The following is a 27,835-nucleotide window of genomic DNA, read 5'->3' as shown; positions in this document are numbered from 1 at the left end:
GTGCCCTATTATGTGGTCAGTCTTCAAAAATGTTCCATGTGGAGGTGAGAAAAATGTATATTTTGTGGTTGTTGAAAAGTTCCATAGATGTCCATTTGTTTTTGGTTTTGTTTACTTTTAACCTAACTTTATTTATGCTTGTTTTGGGATGAGAAAGAGATCATTAAGTAAAAACATACAATAAAAACAAAATATGTCTTAACATGTATAACTTTGAAAGCTATAATAACGATGTACCTTAATTACTTACATGCACACAAGTCAAACATTACAGGCTTTGTTTTTTAGAAAAACAAACACAATTAAGAATTTTAGGAGCATTTTATAATAAAGTAGTTCCTAACTTTTCTTTGTAGATAGATTAAGCACTTCCAAAATGCAAATTCCTGGGGACCAGCAGTTAGCATAATGGCTATGTCGCTGGACTCCCACATAGTCAACCGCAGCTCGAGTCCCAGACCTGGTGGCTTAAAACTCACGCCGGGTGTGTGTGCATGCGTGCCCAAGATCTCAAGAGGAGAATGGAGAAGGGATTGTGGCGTGGCCATGCCCCCTGGGGGGTGATTTCTCACTTTCTGTCTCTCCGTCTCTCTCTGTCTGGTGAGCTCACATGCCCTATAGCAAAAACCTCTCAAAAAAAAAAAAAAAAAACAAATTCCTATACATTGTGAGCACTTTACTTTAAGTGAACACTAAGGAAATTAAGTACATAAACAGCCTTGAGATAAGCTGGAATTATATATTCAGCTAGGTAGGCAAGAAATCATAATACCCAAGGGGAAAATTATATTTGCAAATTCAAAACTAAGTTAACATTTATAATTAAATAAAGAAATATATTGCTTTGCTAAAATAAATAAGATGTGATGTATTAACACTTCACTGTAAAGAATGCATATGAGGACATTTATAAATGGTGAATGAGTTGTATTTAAGGATAGTTTACTACAATAAATACTGGCTAAATAAAAGTGGGTATTGTGAAGCACTATGGGTGGTCTATGTTTTACCACATACTTTTGTTACCTTGAGGTAGATAACACATGTGTACTAAATTCAGCATTCATTTTCACATGCTGCTGGTATCATATGTTTTAAGACATTGAAAATACTCATAAATGAAAAACATCTTAGAAAAAAATAGACATTCTTTGCAAGTCTGTACAGTCTCACTGTGTAAATTTCAAGGTAAGATTTTTGTTTACTATAAAACAGATCATTGTTCTATGAGAGAATGTTTTGTACTTGCCTTAGTGCATTTCTTTTGTCTCCTCTCATGTTGTATTATTTTGCTCTATTCTTTATTTCTCTGTGCAAACAACAGAAAATGAAAATTTATCAGGACCAGCAGATAGCATAATGGTTATGTCACTGAACTCCCATGTAGTTGACCTTTGTTCGAGTCCTGGACCTGATGACTTAAAACGCACACCAGGCACATGTGCATGAGTGCCCAGGAGCCCAAGAGGAGAATGGAGGAGAAGGGATTGTGGCATAGCCATACCCCCTGGGGGGTGATTTCTTGCTTTCTGTCTCTCTGTCTTTCCTGTGAGCGCAAACACGCTGTAACAAAAATATCTCAAAAGAAAGAAAGAAAGAAAGAAAGAAAGAAAGAAAGAAAGAAAGAAAGAAAGAAAGAAAATGAAAAATTTATCTCACATGTAGAAAAAAAGGCCTTGATTTTAAAAACCAAGAACTAAAAATTTTTACTAAATGACACGATTTGATTCAAGTAAAAATTGACTTAAACACTGGCAATTAAAAAAGACAAGACACATTTCATGAATACAAAGAAATGTCTGCTGAGTGTTTTACTTCAGATGTTTCAGAATACTGATAAATGTTTTACAAGGAATTTGAGGAGAAGACCTCATAGCAAGAAGATGTTTATGTGGCCTGTATCAACTTAAGTGGTAACTCAACTGGACTGTGAAACTGCGGGATGCCTATGGACTCCAGCTGCTTGTTCAAGAGGAACTCCGTTCTGTTCAAAGAGGCTTCCTCATTTCCTCTCTCCCCAAGCTTTCCATCTTCTACTGTCTCAGTTTCTAGCATTTCAGAGAACTCGATAAAGAACTTACTCGAATAACTAGTCTGTTTTATTTCTCAGCTTGTTCATCCTTCCTTACCTCACAACAAAACTGACTGATGAGAAAACAGTCCTCTCCCCACTCACAAACTGGCTTTTTCAGGAAGACTGATACGAGGCTTCTAACTGAGTCAATTTTGCCACTCCTTTTTCCTGCTTTTCTTGGCTTACTGACTTTGATATCAAACTTTTCAATTCTGGTTAGGACACTGAGCTATTGAAGTCTTTTAACTTAACAACATCACCAGGCTTGTTTTGCGAACTAAGTTGAATAGTTCCTGCAACAAAAGAATCAAAATAAAATCCCTGATTCCTTTCCCTTTCATTTTCAGCCTGTTGTGTGCTTCCTCTAGAACTATCTGGACCTTAACCAATCCATTCCTTTCACATTTTGACTTGCCTTTCTTATCAGATTTGTCTTTGCTTTGTTCTTTCCAGTTGGAAAGGTCTGTAATAAGCTTTGGTTCATAGTAGTGGTTAAATTCACTCTCTCTTCAAACTAAGTTATCTTAATGTAACAATGACCTCATTGTGTAGTTACAACTATAGCTACACTCCAGATCACAGTATTCGTTTTCATGGTGATCGGGGTACTGCCAATAAGGCTCAGTGGAGTAATTGGTATCAAAAGCAGGATATGCCAGATACTTTTCCTTATCTCCATCCAAATATTTTTTAACTTTATTTATTTATTTTAATTTGACCAGAGAGGGACAGAGTGAGAGAGGAGGTAAGTGAGAAAGCAAGCTGCCAGGTTTGAGACTCAAACCGCGGTCGGTCATGTGGGACTCCAGCACCCTTAACCACTATACTACCTGCTGGCCCATCCATCCAAATATTTTTAAGGTTCAACTTGTACTTCTTCTTCATCACTAACATCAGACAGACCTCTTGGGTGAAGCTGAACTTTGTCAATATTGAGGTTGTTATGTACAGGCCACTCATACTCTGAAAATTGAGTCATGGTACCTTTCCCAGTTACAAATGTGACTATGAGTTTTATCCATAAGCAAAATACCATCAATTTCACCTTCAATATGAAAAGGATGACTTGAAATCGGCTTGTCCATGGGAAAAGAATATATGCTCATGTAAGGATGGGAGTGCACTTCCTCTGCTGTCTAAATGTCATGGGACTAAATGTCAAAATTTGTTCCAGGAAATCCAGTGCTTCTCAACTACTTCCTGGAAGCAGCTGAGTTAAAGGTTTGTTTGGCTCAGTCATGTAATTTCTGTCGTAAACTGGAATTTCACTGAGACGCTCCTGAAATCTTCCTCATGTACAACAGGAATAGATTCTAAAATTAGCTGAATCTGTGCACCCGCAAAGAGGGCTTTCCCAGTCAGCTTTCAGCAAAGATGCCGCCTGCACCCCACATGTCAATGGCTTTAGTATAATGATTAACAGAAAGTAAAAGATGTGGAGAGCTATACCATTTAGAAACCAACCCTTCAGAAAGATGACCCTTATGGGAATAATGAGGATCCATGCAAGACCTAAGTCACCTATCTTCTGCATCAGGTCTTCAGTATTAATTAAAAGATTTGTTAGTTTAAGATCTCTCTGGGCAGTACATTTGCCAAGTGAATATATTTAGCCCATGTAGCAGCTGACACATGAAAAGTCAGGCATGCTCTTCCAGGTAAAGGAAGCACATTAGACAAGTCTGCCTTCATGTACTCCTGAACAATGTTCAGTTCAGTAAGCGAGCCCACATCATCTGTTAACTGGCTTCCACTAGGACCAGGAATTTCAAACACTTTCTCAATGTTGTTATCGTCAAGTCTTCTGATCATTTTGACTTAACGTAGAGCATGTTTGACACTCCAGAGATTAGTGAGAGGACAACTTTTTTGATGGCTACTCTTTTGTCACAGTCATTGTTTATAGCAGGAAAAAAATAAAAAATAAAAAATAAAAATAAACAAGCCCTTGCCCCACAACCCAATGATTTAAGTTCACATACCAAGAATTCAGATCAAAACAATGAATGTTCATGAGACTTTCAAATTTCTCTGCCACTATTAAGCTCTTTTTATTGCCTTTTCCTTTTGAATTGTTGAACTTGTGTAAACAAGGAAGAAAACTGGCATCAAAAGGAAAGACCTTGGGATAGTGGTTACATCGCTGGACTCACACATGGCAGACCATGGTTGGAGTCCTGGACCCAGTGGCGTGAAAGTCATACTGGGCGTGTGTGTGTGTGTATGCCCAAGATATTGGGAGGAGAATGGAGAAGGGATTGTGGCATGGGCATCCCCTCTCGGGGGGTGAGTTCTCACTTTCCCTCTGACTGTCTCTGTCTCTCTCTCTCTCTTTCTGGTGAGTGCAAATGCCCTAAGGCAAAAACCTCTACCCCAAAAAAGGGAAAGATATTTCAAAAAAGTAAGGAAAAAAATAATCGTTTCCATAGCAAGATGGTTTCTTGGTGTTTACCGCATATGCCGACCATACCCGTTGAGTTCCCATTAGGTTTAAAGCTCAAAAAACCCTACTCTTGTTGAGAATCAAAAAGATTACAATGCTCATAGTTCAAGGAAAGGGCAGCAACTCTGCAGACATTTAAAGAAAATACTCAAGAAACTCAAACGGAATGAAATGACATACTATGAATTCAGATTTACTATGCCAAACAATTTAACATTCAACAAAAATGTGAATAAATATGCACACAACAGACTTCTATGAACATTCTCCTCACAGTGCAGATACATTCAGTGTCGGACTGGTCCTGAGCAGCATCCTTGTAAGGTGCTGGTAAGCACCATTACCCTTTTGCTTCTGTTCTTCCTCTGTTGCAATATATTTCAACAGGAAGCCATGGTAGCTGTTGGCTAACAGATGTCTTTTGTTAGTGATGAAGTGGCTCCAGCTCATAATCACAGTCAAATCTACCATCTTTCTCACTCTGATACAATGGGACTTCTCCTACTCATTGCGGGAGTGCAGCGCTTGTGGACAGCCCCCAGTGTTGATTCAGGTCTCCCACTGTGTCTGCAGCAGCATCTCCTAGGGAGGCTTGCTTTGCCTCAGTTGCTGTCATGTAACCCCTATCCATGAGAAAGAGCAAGGGTGAGGGGACTGGGGCCTTGAAGTATATGTTCATTTAATCAAATGATTCATTTAGATCCTGTATCTCTTTGCTTACTTTTTATCTCAATACTCTGTTCAAAGGAGACAGTGGGGTGTTGAGATCCCCAACGAGTATTATGTTGCAGTCTATCTCTCCTCTTAGATCTAGCAGTCTTTCTTTCACATATTTGGGTGCTCCAGTGTTGGGTGGATAAATATTTATAAGTGGTATATCTTCTTTTTGATTTACCCCTTTTAGTATTGTACTATGTAGTGTCCTTCTTTTGTCCCTTCTTACAGTTTTTGTCTTGAAATCTATTTTGTCTGGTATCAGTATCATAACTCCAGCCTTTCTTTGATTTCCATTTGCATGGAATATCTGTTTCCAGCCCTTCACTTTCAGTCTATGTATATCTTTATCTGTGAGATGCATTTCTCATAGGCAGCATATAGAAGTCTCCTTTTTTTTTGTATCCTTTCAGCCAGTCTGTGTCTTTTTTTTTTTTTTTTTTTTTTGGAGAGGTTTTCGCTATAGGGCACGTGCGCTTGCCAGACAGACAGAGAGAGACATAGAGACAGAAAGCGAGAAATCACCCCCCCCAGGGGGGATGGTCACGCCACAATCCCTTCTCCTCCATTCTCCTCTCGGGATCTTGGGCACGCACGAACACGTGCCCGGCGTGTTTTAAGCCACCGGGTCCAGGACGCGAACCGCAGTCAACTACATGGGAGTCCAGCGACATAGCCATTACGCTAACTGCTGGTTCCCTGTGTCTTGATTAGCGAATTGAATCCATTAACATGCAATGGTATCAATATTTGTTTTTTGTTCTCTTATTTCTGCTTGTAACTCTTTAATTTTCCTGATATAGTACTCCCTTCAGTAGTTCTTGAAGACCTGGTCTAGTGCTGAATTCTTTCAGTTTTTGTTTGTCTGGAAATTTTATTTGTTCTTCCCATTTGAAGAATAATCTCACCAGGTATAGCATTCTTGCTCTTCAAGAACTACTGAAGGGAGTACTTGTGTTTCTTTTAGCATTTTGAATATGTCTTCCCATTCTTTCCTTGCTTGCATTGTTTCAATCGAGTGGTCTGATGTTAGTTAGCTTAATAGGATAACCTTTATAAGTAACTTGATGTTTCTTTCTTACCATTTTTAGAATCTTGTGTTTTTCTTTCATTTGGACACTCTGTTTACCATGCACCACAGAGAGATCCTCTTATGTTGATTTGATTTGTGGTCCTTTGTATTTCTTGGGTCTGGATGTCTGAATGTTTCCCTAGGTTTGGAAAGTTTTCTGCAAATATTTCATGGAATAGATTTTTGATGCCCTTATCAGATTCTTCACCTTCTGGAATATTTATTATTTGGGTATTTTTGAGTTTAATGGTTATCTAGTATTTCTCAAATGTTGTCCTCATTTTGTTTGTTTTGGTTATTTTTGGTGGTTTTGTCTAAGTCAGAGACTATGTCTACCAGATTAGAGATCCTATCTTCTGCATGGTGTAATCTGTAATTAATAGTTTTGAGTTAGGTCTTGATTTCTTACATTACAGTCTTCATCTGAAGAAGTTCTGTTCAATTCTTTTTTATGCAGTCTGCTCTTTTTGGAGTTCTTCCTTCAAGTCATGGAATGATTTTTCTAATCTCCTGAAGTTGGTTGTCTGTTTTCTCTTCCATCTCATTGAGTTTAATTATGATAAATATTCTAAATTCTTTTTCTGAAACTTCAGTGATTTCTTTTGATTTTTTCCATTGTTGGAGACAAATTCTTCTGTTCCCTTAGGGAATAAGTATTTTCTGGGTTTTTCAGATTTCATGAGGCTCTGCTGCAATATTTAGTTATCTATTTATTCAGTAAGTCTATATTTAGACTTCTTCTTTCTTCTTTGGAGTATATTTCTGTAGGTGTGTGCACTTGTGCTTCTCTTTGATCCAAATTAGCTATGGGCTAGTTTCTGTTTTCTGTTGTGGCAGTGCGATATCCATAGTGGCAGTTCGAGGTTCAGATTTACAAAGAGGGATTTCTCTCCCCTTTTGCCAATATGAATGTGGAAGAGAGCTCTTCTAGAGCCTTGCACTGTACAGATATTTGACTCCTATATACCTATACTTATTGTATCATTATGTGGCAGGGGATTGCCCTGAGTACTGGGAATGTAGGAGTGGTATCCAAAATTAACACACAAAGCAAAACAAGCCCTTGTCCCTCACCCTAACTGGGCAGGGGGTGCTTAGGTGAAGAGCCACCAAAAGTTGGGTCTTCTTTCTCTTTGCTCCTTCTTCCTCTGTGACTGCAGGAATAGGAAGATATGGTATCAAGGGTCAAAACAGGCCCTGTTCCCACACCCTAACTGGGCAGGGAACCCAGGTCTAACTTTGGTTATTTTGAAATAAGTTCTAGTCTTCAGATCATCTTATCCCACAAGTATCTTAATATGACATCTAACCTAAGGACTGAAAAATAATCTTAATACCATTTATTATATCTGAAAATTTATACCTTGAGCCAGCTCCATGGTGCAGCAGTAATGTACTTCCCAAGAGAAGCTGGATCCCACATAATGACCGTGGTTCAAATCCCAGCTTTGTCATACTGAAACACACTGGGCACATGCACAAGTGCCCAAGATTTTATGGGCTAGAGGACTGGAAGAAGGGGATAACAATGTGACCAGAGTCTGGAGGGTGTTCATCTCTCCCTCTCTTCCTCCCTCTTTCGAGCATGTGCTCTATCATGAATAAAAGAAAAAAAATTTATAAAAATATACTTCAATGATACCTTAATAATGTTAAACATTTAGTTCATATTTAAATTTCCATAATTATCTTAAAATATTTGTTAGTTAGTTAGTTAGTTTAGTTTGTTTTAATCAGGATCCAAATGAGGACTACATGCTTCATTTTGTCACTGTATTTCTTAAGTCTATTTTAATTTATGGGGTTTCCCATCTCTTTTTTATTCCTTGTAATTTGCTTATTTCAGACACTTACTCAATGTAGTTTAAAACATTCTAGACTCAGTTGAACCAAGTAAGAATTCTATATTCATTATCTGATTTAGTATTCTTAATAATTCTTTGAGGCACTGTCAAGATTCTCATTTTACAGGTTGGGAAACTGAGGGTCAGAAATGTTTTTGAGACAAAAATTCAAGTACAGACATGCTAGGCTTTGAGGCACATTATTTCCCATACTGCGCAATCTCTTCTCTAAATTGCCTTTTCTACATTGCCCCTCAAACCAAGTGAGAGCTGTTTGGGAATTCTTAAGTAAATGTGGATGCAGCCAAACATGAGATATTTTCTTTGGGTATAATGATGAGAACTATTGGGTTGTCATAAAAGTCATGACGTATTTTAAATATATTTTTTTCTATGCAAAAATGTGCATGACTCTTCTCACAACCCAATAAATAGGTGCTCTTGGCTTTGTTAGCAGAGCACTGTAATTAGTGGTCCTAGACCACTGGTTTGGGGCAAAAGAACTCAATCTTATTGAATGATACTTTTCTCCAGTAAAAAAAAATGGGGTTGGAGATTGTTATAGATCATAGGTTAAAAGTAATACATGAACTTACTGAAGTTGAGCTATAGCCATACCATTTCCATGCTCAAAATCCATAACGGCTCCCCACTGCCAATGTCAACAAACAAATGTTTTAAGTAGGTACTCAACATTTTCCACAATTTGATTTTTCCAACCTTTTCTTCTACTATGTGCATTCAGATATCCTACACTCTAATCTATTTAGATTGTTGGCTGTTTTCCAGCCTGTCAGTTTATACTGTCATGTCATTGCTCATGCAGGCCCCTTTTCTTGAAGTTCCTTTCCCTTTCCTGTCTGAAGTAGTCTTTTGCTTTTTTTTTTTTTAGAGGATTTTTTGCTATAGGGCGCGTGTGCTCACCACAGAGAGAGACATAGAGACAGAAAGCAAGAAATCACCCCCCAGGGGGGATGGTCACGCCGCAATCCCTTCTCCTCCATTCTCCTCTCGGGATCTTGGGCACGCACGCACATGTGCCCGGCGTGAGTTCTAAGCCACCGGGTCCGGGACGCGAACCGGGGTTGACTACGTGGGAATCCAGCGACATAGCCATTACGCTAACTGCTGGTTCCCTAGTCTTTTGCTTTTTAAAAAAATTTTTATAACCTTTTGTTTGTTTTGGGGACTAAGACACTTTACATTATTCTCTAGCTATTTGAAGTGATGACTTTGTATACCTTTTAAAAGCAAGGCCTGTATCACACTCATCTTTCCCCTTTGTATACCACAGTGCCTCATCACTTTTCATATCTTCTTTTTAGTAAGTGCTTACTATGTGTCTTTTGTATTAACTTCAGCTGCAAATCCTTTTGGTTTAAGCTGTAAGAGAAGGCGGCATGGCAGCAATAGCAGCTTGAGAGCCCTTTTGGGTTATAGCCACTAGTGAGTGGAAGATGGAGAATATGGTAGCAGAAGCAAAGGGAATGTTACCTGTAGTTCCTTTAACATCTCTTCCCCACTTCTTCTGAAGTCATGCAGTTTCCCTAACTTTAGTGCAGAACTGGCACATCATAGGCTACAGCTTAATCTCTTTTGATTCACTGAAAGAGGACCGAGTTATAGGTTAGAGAATTGTATTGGCAAGACCCCAGGACCAAGTTCCCTCTATGGTGGTAATTCACAGACACCGTCACATTCTGACCTCACATTGTGGGCCATTCTACCAACCACATTTTATCCACCTCTGAGTTAAGAACTTGCTTAAGCCTTCCTCATGACTGGTCTTTTGTAATGGAAAGTATAGCAGTTAATTTTATTAGTACTTCCAAGTTAGTAGGGTAGAGTCTGTGACCATTTCAGTTCAGCTGATACAGTACCAGAGCTCTTCTACTCCGTGAAGGAAGAGTCAAGGACAGCCTTTGCTATAGGAGGACAAAGCTAAGAGAATGTCATGGCTTTCATGTGAAAACAGAATTTCAGAAACAGAAATAAAGAAATTCTAGTTAGTAGGGGTAAGAGAAGAATGGCATGTCATCTACTAGTGATGTATGGAGTTTTTTTAATTATTAATTATTTTATTTTATTATTTTTATTTTAAAAAAATACATCCAATTGCTATACATCATTTAGCTTGTAAATAGAATTTACCCAACATGGGACAATGGTACACTTGAAAACTCAAGATAAAGATGTATGGAGATGTATGGAAATCTTTTTTGAGTTTTCAAGTGTACCATTGTTCCATGACTAGAAGGCTGTTCTCCAGCAACAACACACTTTCTTTTCTCGAAACCTAGTTTTTATCTCCATGTCAATAATATAGCTGCTTTGTTGTTGGTTCTTATCGCTGCCCTTTCAATCATAAGCAGCTTATAAGCAAGGTCTGGTTCCTTTCTTATTGTTACTTCCCTATAGTACTTAGTTCAGATTTTTTTTTTCGAGGTAAATATTCATGTATGAGGCAACATGCATTAAAATGTATGTTATATAATGTCACACAGTAAATGTTTCCTTAATTTCTTACTGCCCTTATTCCCTTTACAAGCTCTATGTAAGTGGAGAGAGAGAGAAAGAGAGAATGACTTTAGACTTTCCATCTCCACTAAACTAAGGCTTCTGTTATTTTGCAGAATAGATATGTTGCATATTTTGAAAAAGTGAAAAAAAGCTACCACTTTGATCTTCCTCCAAAAAAAACACTCAAGATAAGAAGATTCATTATTTACTCAATTCATGGTAAGTGCTTTATGTTCAATTGAAGAATTGAACAAGAGGGCAAATGTTTCCACTGTTTGGGAGGGTTTTGCTCAAGGTTATGTATACAAAAATTCCTCAGTTTATTTTTTTCTTTGTATTTATTTTTTAATTAATTTATTTATTTTACATTCATTCACTGAACATCATCTTAGCATACAAAATGTGATTGCCCATCCAGAATACACTGTATTGAGGCTTAATCATAGATGTTATTGTCAACTAATAATTTTCCATTTTTTCTCCCTATTTCTCACCCTCTACTGTTTCCCACACTCCTCCCACACTATCTCTGGTATCTGCAGTTGCTTTCCATTTCTTTTTTTTCTCACATTTTACTGATTCACAAAATAACTTAGTTAATCTAATTACTTTCAATAGCAAGTTTAGCTGATATATATGTAACTGTGAACACATGTTTGACTTTAGGCATGAAACTGTGAGTAGAATGAATACACTATAAAGTAGCACATAGCTGAGGCTATATAGCTTATGTGTGGTCATTAAATGGGTATTTTTAAATATATTTTTAATTTCAAGAAAGACAGTTTTAGCTTTAATAAATCAAAAAAGAAAAATCTTAAGAGAACTTTGCTTAAGACTTAAAGCCAGGAAACTGGTTGGGATTCTGTTCAAATAGTACATACATGGACCTGTTGACAACTCAAGAGAAGACAAAAATCCTTAACTCTGGAAAATAAAGCATAGAAGATCAGTAGTGTTTTAGTCAAAAGTCATAAAATTCTATTACACCAATTTAGTCTCATGTACTAAATCTACTTCTGTTGTGCTCTGATCTTTCCATTTAAATTCTGAAAGATTATATTCAGCTCTGTACTTTTCTCTACCATTAAGCTGGCCATTTTCTTGGCTGTTTTTGAACTCTTATTTCTATGTGACTAACTTTAGTTTTACTGATACAGAACTTCTTGGAGAACTGGTCTGGCATCTATAAATTCTTTCAGGTTTTGTTTATCTGAAAATGTTCTTCTCTTCTCATATGAAGGATAATCTTGCCAGGTATAGTATTCTTGGTTTAAATTGTTTTTCACTCAAAACTTTGAATATATATTCCCATTCTTTCCTTGCTCACATTGTTTCTGATGAGAGGTCTGCTGTTAGTTTGATGGGATATCCTTTGTCAGTAACTTGACATTTCTCTCCTGACAATCTTAGTATCTTGTCTTTGTGGTTTTAGTCAACCTGGCTATGATGCATCTTGGAGAAGATCTTCTTGGGTTGATTCTATGTACGGTCCTTTGTATTTCCTGGGTCTGGATCTTTGAATGCCTCTCTAGGTTTGGAAAATTTCTTCCAGGATTTCATGAAATAGATTATCAATAATCTTATTAGTCTCTTCACCTTCTGGATGTTTGGATGTTTAATGGTATCTAGTATTTCTTGTATATTATTCTCATTGGGGAGGGGGGCAGTTATTTTCTTAGTCTTTGTGGTGGATTTTTCTAGGCCTGAAATTCTGTCTTCTACATCTGAGATGAGATCTTCTGTTTGATCTAGTCTGCTTTTAATACTTCCAAGGGAGGTTTTGAGTTCCTGTATTATCACCTTCATCTCTAACAGTTTCATTTGATTATTTTTTATGGTGTGTATTTCCTCTTTTAGATCATGCAAAAAGTTTCTCATCTCCTGAAACCCGTTGGCTCTTTTCTCCTGCCTCTTCTGGAGATCATTTATCTCTTCTCTTGCATCTCTGTTATCTTTGTTATTATGTATATTCTAAATTCCTTATCAGACATTTCTGTAAATTCCATTGTACTATCTGTGGATGAAGAGGAGTTATTCTTTTCCCTTGGGGGAGAGGTATTTTCTTTGTTTCTCATTTGCGGTGATTTCTAGTCACCTGATGGATTTTTCATTTCTTCATAATTTCTAGAAGTTCAATCTGAGCATTAAGAGGTATGCAGGAGGAAATGATCTGCAATCTCTTTGCCATTCTACTTTTCTCCCCTTGTGAAGCAGATTCAGTGGGAATTGAGGAATATGTTGACCATAATAGTATTCAGATATTTGGCTACGTTTCACTTAGACCTGTCTAGATACTCAGTACATGGAGGCTGAGAGGGAAAGTGATGAGGTAAAATAAAAAGAGAAAAAAGAAAGAAAGAAAAAGGGGGAGGTAGGAAAAAAAAGAAAAGACAACAAAATAATTATGTATTCTTTTTAAAAAGAAAAAAAAATGAAAAACATGGGCACAAGCATGCTACACAAAATCACTAGTTCTCAGTTCCCATGGTGGAGTCAGTCTTCTGAAGGCCTGCCCTTTTGCCTCTCCACCAGAAAATGGAATCTGGAGGGTGAATTCTCAGCAGAAACTTCGTTTCTCTTAGTTTCCTGAAAGCACTCTGTAGCTGTTTTTTTATGCATGAATGCCTGCCACTCCTCCCCCGCCAATGACCAATTAGCCCAGTGATGCTTTGCCATATTGACAACTCTTAGATGTCCTTCCCCTTCTCTTTTTCATCACCAGTTTGGGAGGCTCCCGCCCTTTTCTTTCTCTCCTGTTCTCATCTCCTATGGTCTCAGTCTGGATGGACTTCTCAGGCTAGAGCCTCTGATGGAGGAAAGAAGGGACTTGAGCCCTCAAGATGGCTTTTTTCTCATGCCCACCATGCACCTCTAGTTTAGGGTTCATCTTGACCTAGGCATTCCCATACATTTTCTCACCTATTCCTTTCAGAGGCCCTCCCCCTTTTTTTTTTTTAATCATCTGATCGCCTCCTTACTCTCTCCTTTGTCTATAAACCTCTCACCTCCAGCAACTCCATTATGTTGTGTTAAATACCTGGTCAGCAAGTGAATTTTACTTTATTTGTTGCCATATAAACTACTGAGTGAGTACCTTTATTGGGCTAGGCCCAGTGCTAGTATTTTCCAGCCTTCCCATAAGTCTTCAGGTGGTCAGAGAACTAAGTATGTACCTAAAAAAGCCCACCACAGTGTTTAGAGTCAAGAAAACTTCCTGAGAGGCAGCGCTCAGGTCCTTTCCATCTAAATCTATATGAAATTAGGAAGAGATGGGAAAAAGCACGACTCCATCAGGGTATTTCTAGACTCCCTGGCTGCTACCAATTAGTACCAGTAGTCAAAAAACTTACAAACTTCAAAAGAACTATTTGCCTACTTCTGGACTGTAGTGAGAAAAATGAAGGTAGGCAGGAAAATTGGTCAGACTGTCCATCCTTAAGACTTGAAAATAAAGTGGGGAGAGGAACTGACATCCAGCTCCTAAGTCTTCATTACCCACCTCACTTCCCCTGCATAGCACACTCTCCGGGATGGCAGGGAAGCAGGATGTCTCAGCAGAGGGAAGAGGGCAGAAAGGAGGCAATGCTTCTTGAACCCTTCAGGCTATGAATGGGAGGAGGGCTGAGTGCTACAAGTTCTGGATGCCATGGCACCTGATGCTGATATCTACCTAGACAGCTTAGTTTGTTTAGCTTTCTAAAGTGTCATACAAAATAAGATCTAAACATATGTTCTTTAACATTTTGTCCAGTTATTCAGAAATAAACCTTCAAAGTATAAATTAAAAGCTGCATAAACCAAAAAAAAATTACAATCATTAAAATGTAAAATACTTTCTTCTTTTTTTGTAGAGGTTTTTGCTATAGGGTGCATGTGCTCACCAGAAATACAGAGAAAGACAGACAAAAAGCGAGAAATCGCCCCCCAGGGGGGTGGCCATGTCACAATCCCTTCTCCTCCATTCTCCTCTTAGGACCTTGGGCACATATCCACACACGCCTGGTGTAAGTTTAAGCCACTGGGTCCGGGACTCGAACCATAGTCAACTACATGGGAGTCCAACAACATAGCCGTTACGCTAACTGCTAGTCCCCAAAATGCTTTTTATTTGGAGCTATTTACATACATTCATTTTCCCCACATATATCACCACTATCAAGAGATAGTGGTGAGGAATATGAATGGATTACCACAAACAGATTACATAATTTTCTGGATTCTGAAAACAAACTTTAACCCAGTGGCATTTTTGTTTATTTGTTGTTTGTTTGTTTGTTTTTGAAAGAGTTTTGCCATAGGTCGCATGTGCTCACTGGAGAGACAGAGAGACATCACCCCCCAGGGAGGACGGCCATGCCACAGTCCCTTCTCATCCATTCTCCTTCCAGGATCTTGGACACACACACACATGCACCCAGCATGAGTTATTTTATTTTTAAAGAATTATTTTATTTAACTTTATTTATTTAAATTTGACAAGAGCAAAAAAGTGAGAAAGCAAGCCACCAGGTCCAGGACTCAAACTGCAGTTGGCCATGTGAGAGTCCAGCACTCTTAAATACCACACCACCTGCTGGCCCCTTCCTGGCATGAGTTTTAAGTCACTGGGTCCAGGACTCGACTATGTGGGAGTCCAATGATGTAACCATTACACCATCTGCTGGTCCTCAGTGGCATTATTTTTCTGGGAAATTTTGCCCTGTACTTCCAAACAAGCACTATGCAGGCAGACCTGGAAACCCACCCTATTTTAGCAGGACACTGCCCATATATATAAATTACCTGCTTCTGGAAAGGCTTTGTGCACTGCAGCATCTTCTACAGAGTCCATTATGGCCATTTCATAGGACATGTGTGCACATGAGGGACAGGGTAATATGACTGACCTCACAGGACCCCAACTGTTGGCAGTCCTCCCAGCTGAGCTGCTAGATTTGTCCAGTACTTGGTAGGAGGTGGAGGGCAGTACTGTCTTACTCACCCTCCTTTCCGGGGAGATGGAACCGGCAAAAAGAGCTAGGCAGCTGAACTCCTTTATTTTGGAGTTGTAGAGGCAACACAGTCTACTATCTGAGCAATTTCTTCCACTAAGAAATTAAAACCCACCTATGAAATCTGTTTGACAGCCTGTGTTATACTAGGGTGTATGCCCTTAATCTTCTTTGTAATCGATAGGAATAACAGTATCTGCACAAACCTTAGTGAGCATAAAACTACTCCATGTAGGCAAACAGATATATAGTCTAATGAAGTTTTAATACATTTCTCCAATATGAGCAATAAGAATAGAATAGAAATAGTTTTTCAAAGTGTGAAACTTTAAAATGGCTCTAATAAGTTCTAGAATTTCCTATGTTGTCTTGGTCTGATATTATCTCCTGATACCATGACTTCTCCCTTGAAAACATTTTGAATTTTATCTAAATCCAGTGGACACACTAGTTAAAACCGTAAACTGCAGATCTAGAGAACAGGAGAACTAACCCAAATTTGTAAGTACTGCAGGTGAAACCTACTAGAGAGTTCTGTGGACTTGATTTTCTAGTCTCAGGCTTCTATAAAATAAAAGATTTTATTTGTTTTTATTATTTTTTAATTTCTATTTTTAAGTTGACACAATAATTATACACATTTATGGGGTACAATGTGATGTTTTCATTCATGTATACAATGTGTTACAACCAAATTATAGTAATTAGCATATTTATCACCTCATTTGTCATTTGTTTGTGGTAAGAACATTCAAAATCCTTTCTTGTAACTACCCAAAATGTACAATATATTACTTTTATTTAGATTTTTTGTTGTTGTTGTTGCCATATGGCACATGCACTCACCAGAGACAGACAGAAAGGGAGGGAAAGTGAGAACCTCCCAAGGGGAGATGGCCATGCCACAGTCCCTTCTCTTCCATTCTCCTCTCAGGATTTTAGTCATGCATGCACATGTGCTTGACATGATTTTCAAGCCACCAAGTCTGGGACTCGAACTGTGGAGTCAACCATGTGGGATCCAACACCTTAACCACCATGCCCCCTGCTGGCCCAAAATATATTTCTATTTTTTTTTTGAGAGGTTTTTGCTACAGGGCGCGTGCTCTCACCAGACAGACAGAGAGAGACATAGAGACAGAAAGCGAGAAATCACCCCCTAGAGGGGATGGTCACGCCGCAATCCCTTCTCCTCCATTCTCCTCTTAGGATCTTGGGCATGCACGCACACGCGCCTGGCATGAGTTTTAAGCCACCGGGTCCGGGACACGAACCACGGTCGACTACGTGGGAATCCAGCGACATAGCCATTACGCTAACTGCTGGTTCCCCACAATATATTACTTTCAACTACAGTCATCCTATGTGCAACAGAACAGTACAACCTGTTCCTATCTACAAACTGTCCCTACTGACTAATATCTGTCCATATTCCCTCTATTTCGTAACGTTTCTAGCCTCTGATAACCACCGTTCTATTCTAAAAAAGAGGATTTTATAAGTCATATTTGAAATGAAGACTTAGAGACCTTAGCCATTCAGTACTGTGTGGATCTAGGCTTACAGAGCAGATATAAAGAGGCAAATGTAGCAAGTCCAAATTCTCTTGCACCCATGCATAAATAATAAGGCCAAACTTAGTGAGACCAGCTTTTGAGATTATTATGATCACAACAGAAAGGGAATGGGGAGATTGTCAAGAAAGGAAAAGACAGAAATTAGTAGTGCGCTACTACAGTCATGTTTCCCTCTCATTGTCCTTGAGCTATTTTACAACACTACATTGTGGAAAACCGATAATCACACAAATCATTTTTCTCCACAGAAATGCAGTTATTTGCATTAGTGCTATTATGTATTGACCTGTTTTACATCTATTTGTAAATTTACTTCATCATTTTCTACCTGCCTATAAATAAATGTGTGGTACTTTGAACCAGCTGTAACATTTTATTGGTTCATTAATTTGTGAGTTAAATCCAAATATTGGCATGTGTTTTTTTAAAATGCAAGGTATAAAATAGTACCATCATATGTAACTATTTATATAAAACACAAGGGGATAATAATATATTTATATTTGTGTATATATAAACCTCTGAGAGAATCTATATACATATTTGATTATATGTACATTAAAAATAAGAAACTAACACTAGTGATTATATATTTGAGACTGAGGAACTAAACAGATGGAAAATTGGTGAGATGGAGACTTTTTGCTTCATGTGCTTTTCTACATTTTTATTTTTCAATCATGTAAACATATTTAAATTATTTAAAATTTTTAAATGTGTGGAATTTAAGCTTATAAATCAATGGTTTTTTGGTTTTTTTCTTGTTATATAACAACTATTTGTCTTACTTTAGTTCTACATTTCACTAATTTCTGGTAGATCTCAATAGAAAGAAGTTCTGCAACTGGAAAAGGTCAGAGGAAACTGAGGCAAGAAACTGATTTGTATGACGTGTTAGTAACATGGTATTAGTGAAAACAAAAGTAAAGGAAAATAATACAAGATGAGCAATCAGGAATGAAGGATTAATATAAAATTATTAATCATTATTAAAATGCTGGATTTAATTTTCATCTAATTTTATTTAATGAAAATTAATTGGAGGTTTGAGAAACCAGGTCTTTGAGGAAATAGTAAATGAAATGGTAAAGGAAAGGATTATTCAAATTGGAAAATAAAAAAAGGCAAATGATCATTTACCTGTAAATATATACTGAATACCACAGGGATATTTGGATATAGTTATTCTATATTTTCATAGTTATTCTGTATTTTTCATAGTTATTCTGTATTTGTATATAGTTGTTCTATATTTTCATAGCAATTACATTGGGAACTGAACTCACAGTAAAACAAGAGGAATTTAAACTATTGATTTTTTTAAGAATTATTTATTTTCATCATTATTTTTAATTTGATCAGAGAAAGACACACAGAAAGAGAAAGAGAGAGGGAAAGTGAGAAAGCATGTCATCAGGTCCTGGACTCGAATCAAGGTAAACCATGTGGGAATCCAGTGCCTTAACAACTATGCCATCTGCCAGGCCCTAGATTGATTATTAAGAAACATGGAAGCAGCAGATGACGTTGTTGGACTCCCACATAGTCATAGTCGACTATGATCCGAGTCGCAGACCTGGTGGCTAAAAATTCATGGTGGGTGCATGTGCATACATGCCCAACATTCAAGAGGAGAATGGAAGAGATTGCAGTGTGGCCATCCCCCTGGGGGTGATTTCTCATTTTCTGTCTGTCTCTCTGGCAAGCACATTCACCCTATAGCAAAAATCTCTCTATAAAAAAAAAAAAAGAAAGAAACATGATTAGAAGGCTGAATAAAGCAACACATTAGCAGGGATGTTTGCAAGTCACTTTCCATATTTTTTTCTAGAAAGATGAAGCAATGTGATTCTAAGTTTTAGAAGATGAACTATAAATCTTTTCTTTTTCTTCTCTCTAGTCTTATAAATTCTACTTTAGGAAAATTTACTTTAGGAGAATTGGGTTTGAAACCTTGTCTTTCAAAGACAAAATCCATGCAAAACCAAAGAACTAAACATTGAGACATTGTTAGGTGGGATTATTTTCTTTCTAATCCATAATGTTAATTAGCAAGACATTTTGATCTTTGATCTAACCAGCCTAACTTTTTAATTTCATTCAGGTGTTGGAAAAGGCAATGGACATGATCTAAAAATACGAATAATAATGCAGCAAAAGACTGTCTTTTTCTGTTCTCGTTTCAAAAACTGTTGGGTAAGAGAAAACATATGAATGGAAAATTTGTTTTAAAGCTCAGGGTCAAATCAGCTTGTCGACCTCCTCAAACTATCACTCACCATAAAGATTTGCCATGTCGCTTTCTAGTTACCATCCAACTTGGTTTTGCTGGGTTTGGATGCAAAACAGAGTTAAATTAATCTCATTGTTCAAAACAGTATTATTGGTGCATTTTCCAGAATATATTTTAGTTCTGAGTGTTGTTTTTCCTTTACTTTCCTGTAAATGCCAAGCATGTATCAGGAATTTACTAAAAGTTTAAATGATATGCACATATATACATACATACACATAGTAAATATATGTTCATTTTTATCAATATTTTCTTCTTAGTAACTTTATTTTTTGTTATATAGCACTAATTCTCAAATGTCAGTGTTAATGAAAATCATGTAAGAGTTTGTAAAGATGCACATTCCTATATTTTACCCCCAAAGTATTCAGACTTAGGAAATCTGAAATGGGGCTCATGAACCTGCAGATTTGTCCATGGTCTTCACAGTTCTAATCAGAGATTCTGTGGGGTGGCGCTGTGAGACACATTGTCAGAGTATGTGGATTGGGGAGGAATCATTACTGAAAGCACTGGAACCTAGTAGTCAAGTTTGCTGAAATGCTGAAGAAATGCATAGGACTACAGATCTTTTCTGAAACAGTTAGAGTATCCTTGGGAGTATAAGAACTGCAAACTTTTGAGAATTCCCTCCCAGGCTTTCAGTCTCAGGTTCTCCTACTACCAACACTACTCCTCCCCAGGCCCACACTCATCTTCCCTTTTTCTGGCATTCACCTTTGCCTAATCCTTGACTTTCTGTTCTTATCTACTCAAGTACTCTATTCTTGGTTGCTGTTGATTCCCCTTTTGAAACTAGCCTTTGTCCTTTCATTTACTGAATAAATATTTATGAGCTGTGTGGTAGATTCAGGAGCTTTGGCATGGACTATGCCTTTAAAATTTCTCTTCACAATCCCTTGCTTTCTGTTCCCACTACCACTCTAGTCCAGGACCTCATTTTGTCACGCCCAGGTTTCTACAGTGGTTTCCTTACCTTTTCTTTCTCCTTATACTATACAGAGTGTAGAATCCCTGAAATACGCATCCTGAAATACTGCTCTCATTATGAAAGCTGTAGGTAGACAGAAGACATATTGTGTGCCTATGGTCAAAGCCAGTTAACATCTTTGGCACAACATTCTTGGTTGTTTTATTTAGAGAGAGATTTTTGCTATGGGGTGCGTTTGCTCTCCTGAGAGACAGAGAGATAGAGAGGCAGAAAGTGAGAAATCACCCCCTGGGGGGATGGTCACACATCAATCCCTTCTCTTCCATTGCCTTCTTGGGATTTGGGGCATGCACATACATGCGCCTGGTGTGCGTTTTAAGCCTCTGGGTCTGGGACTCCAAAGGCGATCAACTAGATGGGAGTCCAGCAATGTAAACATTACGCCATCTGCTGGTCCCTGGTACAACATTCTTATCTGTAAAATAAATTTAACATTCAAGTGTTGCAATGACTAATTTACATTTTAAATATATATATATAAATGTGTGTGTGTGTGTGTGTGTGTGTGTGTATAGTTGCTTTGTGAACTATAAATTACTAAATAAATGTCATATGTGATCATTTGAGGCCATGTTGTCACATAGGCAATCCCACCATATCCTTCAGCAACCACTTATTTCTCTAGCTCTTGAGCTCTCAGCTATAACCTAGTCCTATGTGAAGTTATTTCCATCAGTAACCTGACCAATAGACTCCATTCCAACTAGACTGGGTCATCTCTGGCTCTTATAACGCAACTCTAATTTTTAATTCTTATTTTTGCTGGTCTTACCCCTCTGACCCCAACCCTGTCAGAACTACTGCTCTTCATTTATCCAAATTCTTTCATGCCCAATTCAATTTCTACTCCATTGGTGAAACTTTCTCTTTACATGCCTTCTGTGAATCATTTCCACCAGTCAGTACTTAACGGCACACTCATTCTTCATTGTATAGTTTTACATGTAAAACTGTTGTTCTTTATGTGTATAGCTTGCTGAAGAGACTGAGCCTGTGTCCTCTTTTGTATTTGTCACGGAGCCTAGCATAGATCTCTCTAATTGTGGATGCCATCTTTATATTAGAGAGAATCAATATCAAAATCATTCATTCCAGAAACTTAACCTGTCTTTGATCACTCCATGCCACAGTCTGCAATGGACAAAGCCTATGACACCCTGAATGAATGAGATTTTTAAATAAAACTTGACCAGTTATGCATTGCTTTTTGAAAAGCAATGCAGGCTTTGAAATTGAATTGTTAATGTATTCTCAAGAGTCCCTAACATATGAAAATCAGATGACACACATTCAACAGTAATATTTATCCAGTTAAACTCTAAAAGAAAATTGAACGCTTTTCTTTTCGATAGTGCCCCAACATAACCCTCAAATATACTAGCCTCTTAAAATTTTAAACAATATTGGGAACTAGCAGTTAGCATAATGGCTATGTTGCTGGACTCCCACGTAGTCGACCGCGGTTCGTGACCTGGACCCGGTGGCTTAAAACTCACGCCGGGCGCGTGTGCGTGCCCAGGATCCCAAGAGCAGAATGGAGGAGAAGGGACTGTGGCGTGACCATCCCCTCTGGGAGGTGATTTCTCGCTTTCTGTCTCTATGTCTCTGTCTGTCTGGCAAGCGCACGCGCCCTATCGGGAAAACCTCTCAAAAAATTTTTTAAACAATATTGTAACTTTATAGAAAAGATGATTAACTTTTTTATACATATAGTAATTGGGCCATAAGACCAATAATACTTGATACATATAGGAAGCCCTGGTAAATGTAAGTGAACTTCACTGTTATATTTATCTTGTAACCAGCTAGGTTTATAGTTCTGAATCCTATGTGTTCATCCACAGATATTTCTTGATATAGAATCAGACAGAGTAGTAATTGATGTATCCAACTGTCCAGCTCTGTATGATGATGTAAAAGTGAAATTTTCCTCTTCGGTGAGTAATCAAGAAACGCTTCTGCATTGTTCTTGTCTGATCTCCGAATTATTTTGGTTTGAAATTTTTTTTGCCACAATTACTAACAAATAAAAAATAGATGTAAACTCCTAGCCAGGGACAGGGAAAAAAAGGACAAATGAGATCTGTAATACATTTTTTAAAATGTGTAATTTTTTTAAAAATTTGCTTGTTTTTCTAAATTCTATACAACTTACACATATTAATTTTAAGTAAGAAAATATGCAAAAAATGAAGATACTATAAAAGGGTATATTTTACAAAGCTGTGATCGTGTTTTTTGGTTTTTATTTATTTTTTTATTTTTTGAAGAGGTTTTTGCTATAGCGCGCGTGCGTTTGCCAGAAAGACAGAGAGAGACAGAGAGATAGAAAGTGAGAAATCACTCCCCAGGGGGGATGGTCACGTCGCAATCCCTTCTCCTCCATTCTCCTCTTGGGCTCTTGGGCATGCAAGCACACGCGTCTAGCGTGACTTTAAGCCACTGGGCCTGGGACCCGAACCGCGGTCAACTACATGGAAGTTCGGTGACATAGCCATTACGCAGACTGCTGGTCCCTGTTTTGTATCTTTAAAACACATTACCCTCCATAATTTATAAAACAGTTCAAAGTGAGAGATTTCACTTTGCTCTGAATTGGTGTTATAATAGTATTAATCTAATATTTACTTTATGAAAAATAAGAAAGCCTTGATACTATATATTGTCATTACTCTGAATAACATGAGTTTATAATTTATATTGACCAGTCATAATGTCTTAATATTATCCTGTATATAATAAATTTCTAAGCTTCAAGTTTTAATTCATTTTCTTATTAATCATTGATTAGAACTGCCAATAAGTAAATAGTTATTTATATTGGTCAGTTTAAAATTATTTCCCCTACCCTACTTCATCCCTACTTGCTTTTGTTGAAAGAGAATCTATCAGGTATTGAAATGGTGAATGTGTTGAAGCAAGTGATCTGGTTAGTTCCCGTATTATATGTTGCCCCCTTGAATAAGAGAGCCACTATGAATTCTTGCTCCAACAGTGGTCTTTAAGCAGAAGCAGTGGTGTAAAAGTCACTGGCCCAGAGGACCTTAAAAATGTCCAGCCTTTGTGATTTTCAACGGCTATGGGTTGAAAGCACAACTATAAATTTTAAGTATTTTTATCATCACCAGTAATGATGATTATTTGATGTAGCTGCTGCTTACAGAAATGGATGCTATGTGCTGTGTGCTGTCTTCTCTGATTTGGTTTGAAAGTCTCTCTGGAAAGTGGCTATAAACTCTAACCCTGCTGTGACAGAGCTTCGTGACAGGTGGTCATGGAAGTTTGCAGTATGCCTTTCAGATGATACTTATTTATCCTGGCAGACAGCTTACTGCCTGAGTGACCCGTGTCCAGGTGTCTCTCTCACAGAAAACTTGTTTATACTGGCAGGTGTTCTTGTAACTCTTGTCTGACTTCTGTCTAGTTCATTTTACCAAGATAGTCATTCTCTAGGAGAGCCCTCACCAGGAGAGTAATGTTTGAGTATCTCAATCAGGGGAGACAGTACAACTAAACATATGAAATAAGAGAAGCGGTTTTTCATTACTTGCCAATCCCAGAGAGAAGCCAGCAGCATACCTCAGGGCCAATAGAAGGGGGAAGATTTCCAGAAATGCACTCAACCATTGGATGGGGAACAATAGAGAGAGAGTCCTGAGGGTCAAAACCTTTACTAGAGCATTACCTGAACAGGTTCCCCTTGGGAATCCTGATGCAAACAGGCATGAGTTTCAGAGAGCCACACTGGGACTGAAAAGTGGTTGCTGTGGCAATGTTTGCATAGTCTATGAAGAATATGGGAGTCCATAAAACATGTCAAATCTGTTGTATCTAGTGGTTCCATAGGAAGATGGTCACTAGGAGGTGGCCGCATAAGGCCAATACCTGGATTGATCACACTGAGGAACTAGGTGGGAGATAATAGGGAATGGTTCCAAAGGTGACTAAGACCTGCTTCTGGTATGAGAAAGTCTTTAAAGTAGATACCAAGGCAACATAAAACTGAGAATTCACTATGCTATGTTTGGATATAAATAGGCTTAAGTCCTTAGCAGATTCTGTTTAGCACTTCCTAAACCAGATTAAAAGAGCAGTGTCTAAATTTATAAATAACTGTCATGGAAATAATTCATTTCCTTGGAAAGTTTGATAGATACAGCTATAGGAAGCAACAGCCTTCTCTTAAAGCCTCCTCCTTTGTGTTTTGTGTGTATTGTTAGAGACTGTAGAGTGTTGCATATTTAATGGCTATGATTGTCTGATAAATACAAGGAGACTACCCAAAGCTCATGGAAAAATAGAATTAAAGTATGAGTTTATTTGGATGCAAGAAAATTGAAATCTATGCAGTTTTTTCATAATATGAATTTTCCATGAACTTGTTGAAGACTCTCTCATATATAAAGGAATAATGGAAGGAATTTTATTTTTTAATAGCAAAATTTTAATTTCTTTAGAATAATAGTTCTTCATATCAATTTTACTGTGAAAATAACTTTTTTTTTAAATCATGTCTTTTTAGTATATTCCTAAAAACTATGACAACTGCTCATTTTTCTTCTGGTTTCATACATCTTTTATACAAGATAACAGGTATGAATATAATATAATCCAATAGAAACACAATCTTCAATGTGTTTATAAGGTATAATGGCAAGTCTTTTGCTAATTATCAAAAACTTAATTTATAGAAACAAAAAAAGAAAGAAAAATCAAATCACCATTCTTCATTCTGGTACTCATCTTAATCTGGTTATTTAAAAAATACAGCTGTTCTTAAGACTCACTGTTGGATAATCTTCAAGGTCCATGCCATAAGATATTTTAAGTTAAAAATGATTATAATCAGCATACATCCCATAGATTTTTAAATGGAGTCTTCTCTGTGCCTTGAATATGACAGGTCCTCAGCTAAGTATTGATTTACTGATGACTGGCCAACACTGAACTCTGTGCTAGATTAGTAAGGTTGTGATGTAGGGAGCCATCAGGTAGTTTAAAAGCTGATCGACACACTTAGATCTAAGGCAGAAGTTAGAAGACACAAGTATTAATGAAGACAGCTTAAAAAAATGTATTTCAGGGGCCAGAAGGTGACGTAGTGTTTAAGGTGCTGGACTACCACATGGCTGACTGTGATTCAAGTCCTGGTTCTGGAAACTCAAAGATCACCCTGGGCATATGTGCATGCATGCTCAACATCCCAGGAGGAAAATGGAGGAGAAGGAATTGTGGCATGGCCATCCCCCTATGGAATGATTTCTCATGTTCTTTCCCACTATCATTGTCTCTCTCCTCTCTGGCAAGCTCATGTGCCCTATTGCAAAATCCCAAATTTAAAAAATAAATAGTCCAGCGGTCAGCAGGTAGTGTGGTGGTTAAGATGCTGGACTCCCATATGGTCAGCTGTGGTTTGAATGCTGGACCCAGGTGTGTGTATGTGCACATGCCCCAAGTCCCAAGAGGAGAAGGGTTTGCAGTGTGGCCATCTTCCCTGAGGATGGAGGGGTGATTTCTCATTTTTCCCTCTCCCTTTCTCTCTGTGAATGTGCATGGAATGGCAAAACCTAAATAAATAAATAAAAATTACTCTAACTCCATAAAGTGTTCAAAACATTAAAAAAAGAAAAAATGAACAGTATAAAATTCTAGTCAAAGATGATGGAACTTTCTCTAAGATGTTTCCTTCACTATTGTCTGTCAGTGTGACATACTTTGACTAGTGATAAATCACAGAAAAGAAAGGAATGCTAAGAAAACAACAGTTCAAATGTTTTATCATTTCTTTGTATTTGATATCTGCTCTACTTGGGGAAGCCCCTTTTAAGCTCTGGGAATGTAAAACAGTTGCCTTTCAAACAACTAAATTGGAACCTGAAGAGTTAACCCCTTTACCTCGTCTACAGACTATCAGAATGTTCTTTATTTATGAATCGTCAACATTCTGAAATTTGACTAAATATAATATTAGCAGTGTAATAAAAAATTTCAATGAAAAAAAACTCATTAATAGTTTCCCATTTAAACATGTATTTTCTTTCTTTTAAGAGCTTTTTGCTTTAGGGTGCATGTGCTCACTGGAAAGACAGAGAAAGAGAAATTGAGAAATCACCCCTTCAAGGAGCATGCCCATGCCACAATCCCTTCTCCTCCCATCTCCTTTCAAGATTTTGGGCATGAATGCACACACACCCTGTGTGAGTTTTAAGCTGTCTGGTATGGGACTCAAACTGTGGTCAACTATGTGGGAGTCCAACAACATAAACATTATGCCATCTGCTGGTCCCTAAACATGTATTTCCTAATAACTGAATTGGAAAGACTTTAAAAAATTAACTATTGGTTTGGCTTGAAGATTGTATTAAAGAACCTCTAACCAAATCTGAAAATTCATCCAAGTCTAGAAGTTTTTCACTTTAAGGAGAATTATCTCTGTGGTGGTGAATTATTGAGATTTTTGGTGCCACCATATCATCCTGTACAAAAGGAAAAATAATATTTTAAAATTATTCAGGTAAGAATTGCAGTGTTTGTGACTGTCGGTGGCATGAACTGATAGTTATGATTACTTCGGATCCTAGTCTATTCTTCATATCTGGCTGGATCTAGTAACATCTCAAATCTAGTAAAGCAACAGATGAACATCTGGCCTACACACTGTAATACACACTTATTTCATAGATTTTCATAAAGTGAATTTTGGATTTCAGGCACAATTTTTACCATTTTTTTCCCCTGGATGAATACAAACAAAAAAATTTGACTCATAACATGAGCAAAGCCCCTGAGAGAGGTCTGGGTGAGCTTCATATTTTGTTGCTCCTCAAATGTGGTTCTTGCCCAAGGGATAAGTTTATTTCCTTTATAACATCATGTTCATAATAGAAAAACAAGTTAGATCATTTTCAGTTTTATATAAGGTTCTAGAGATCTCCGTGACATTTAAATTTACATACTACTTGATAAAGCTATTTTCATTAGTTATAAGATTGTTAACCAAGAAATTCCAACTTTGTCACTTATAAGAGATTCAGTATTTTATTACTAGGTTTTTTAAAAAATATATATTTATTTATTTATCTATCTATTTATTTATTTAAATTTGACCAGAGTTAGACACAGAGAGAGAAAGAGAGGGAAAGTGAGAAAGCAAGCCACCAGGTCCAGGACTTGAACTGTGGTCGGCCATGTGGGAGTGTCCAGCACCTTAACTACTACACCACCTGCTAGTCCCTTATTACTAGGTTTTAATATATATCTACTCTCTGGCTGATTTCTGTTACACATAGAAATTTAAATGTTTTATTAAATCT

The 27,835-nt window shown here is 37.5% G+C and overlaps 1 protein-coding gene and 1 pseudogene across 1 annotated transcript in view; one reads left to right on the top strand and one right to left on the bottom strand.

Annotated features, from left to right (window-relative positions):
- LOC102469322 (phosphatidylinositol 3,4,5-trisphosphate 3-phosphatase TPTE2) overlaps positions 1-27,835 on the top strand; it is a 90,546-nt gene that overhangs the window by 61,498 nt on the left and 1,213 nt on the right. The window contains exons 13-16 of the mRNA XM_027774096.1: positions 10,781-10,886; positions 19,355-19,434; positions 22,367-22,459; positions 25,045-25,115. Coding sequence (XP_027629897.1) covers positions 10,781-10,886; positions 19,355-19,434; positions 22,367-22,459; positions 25,045-25,115 — 350 coding nt within the window. The remainder of the gene's footprint in view (positions 1-10,780; positions 10,887-19,354; positions 19,435-22,366; positions 22,460-25,044; positions 25,116-27,835) is intronic.
- LOC102482535 (mitogen-activated protein kinase 6 pseudogene) lies at positions 2,931-4,988 on the bottom strand (annotated as a pseudogene).

Source organism: Tupaia chinensis, unplaced genomic scaffold, assembly GCF_000334495.1.
Source record: "Tupaia chinensis unplaced genomic scaffold, TupChi_1.0 Scaffold000402_1, whole genome shotgun sequence".
NCBI classification, from domain to species: domain Eukaryota; kingdom Metazoa; phylum Chordata; class Mammalia; order Scandentia; family Tupaiidae; genus Tupaia; species Tupaia belangeri.
The sequence above is the reverse complement of the archived record's forward strand: the minus strand, read 5'-3'. Positions and strand labels throughout refer to the sequence as shown.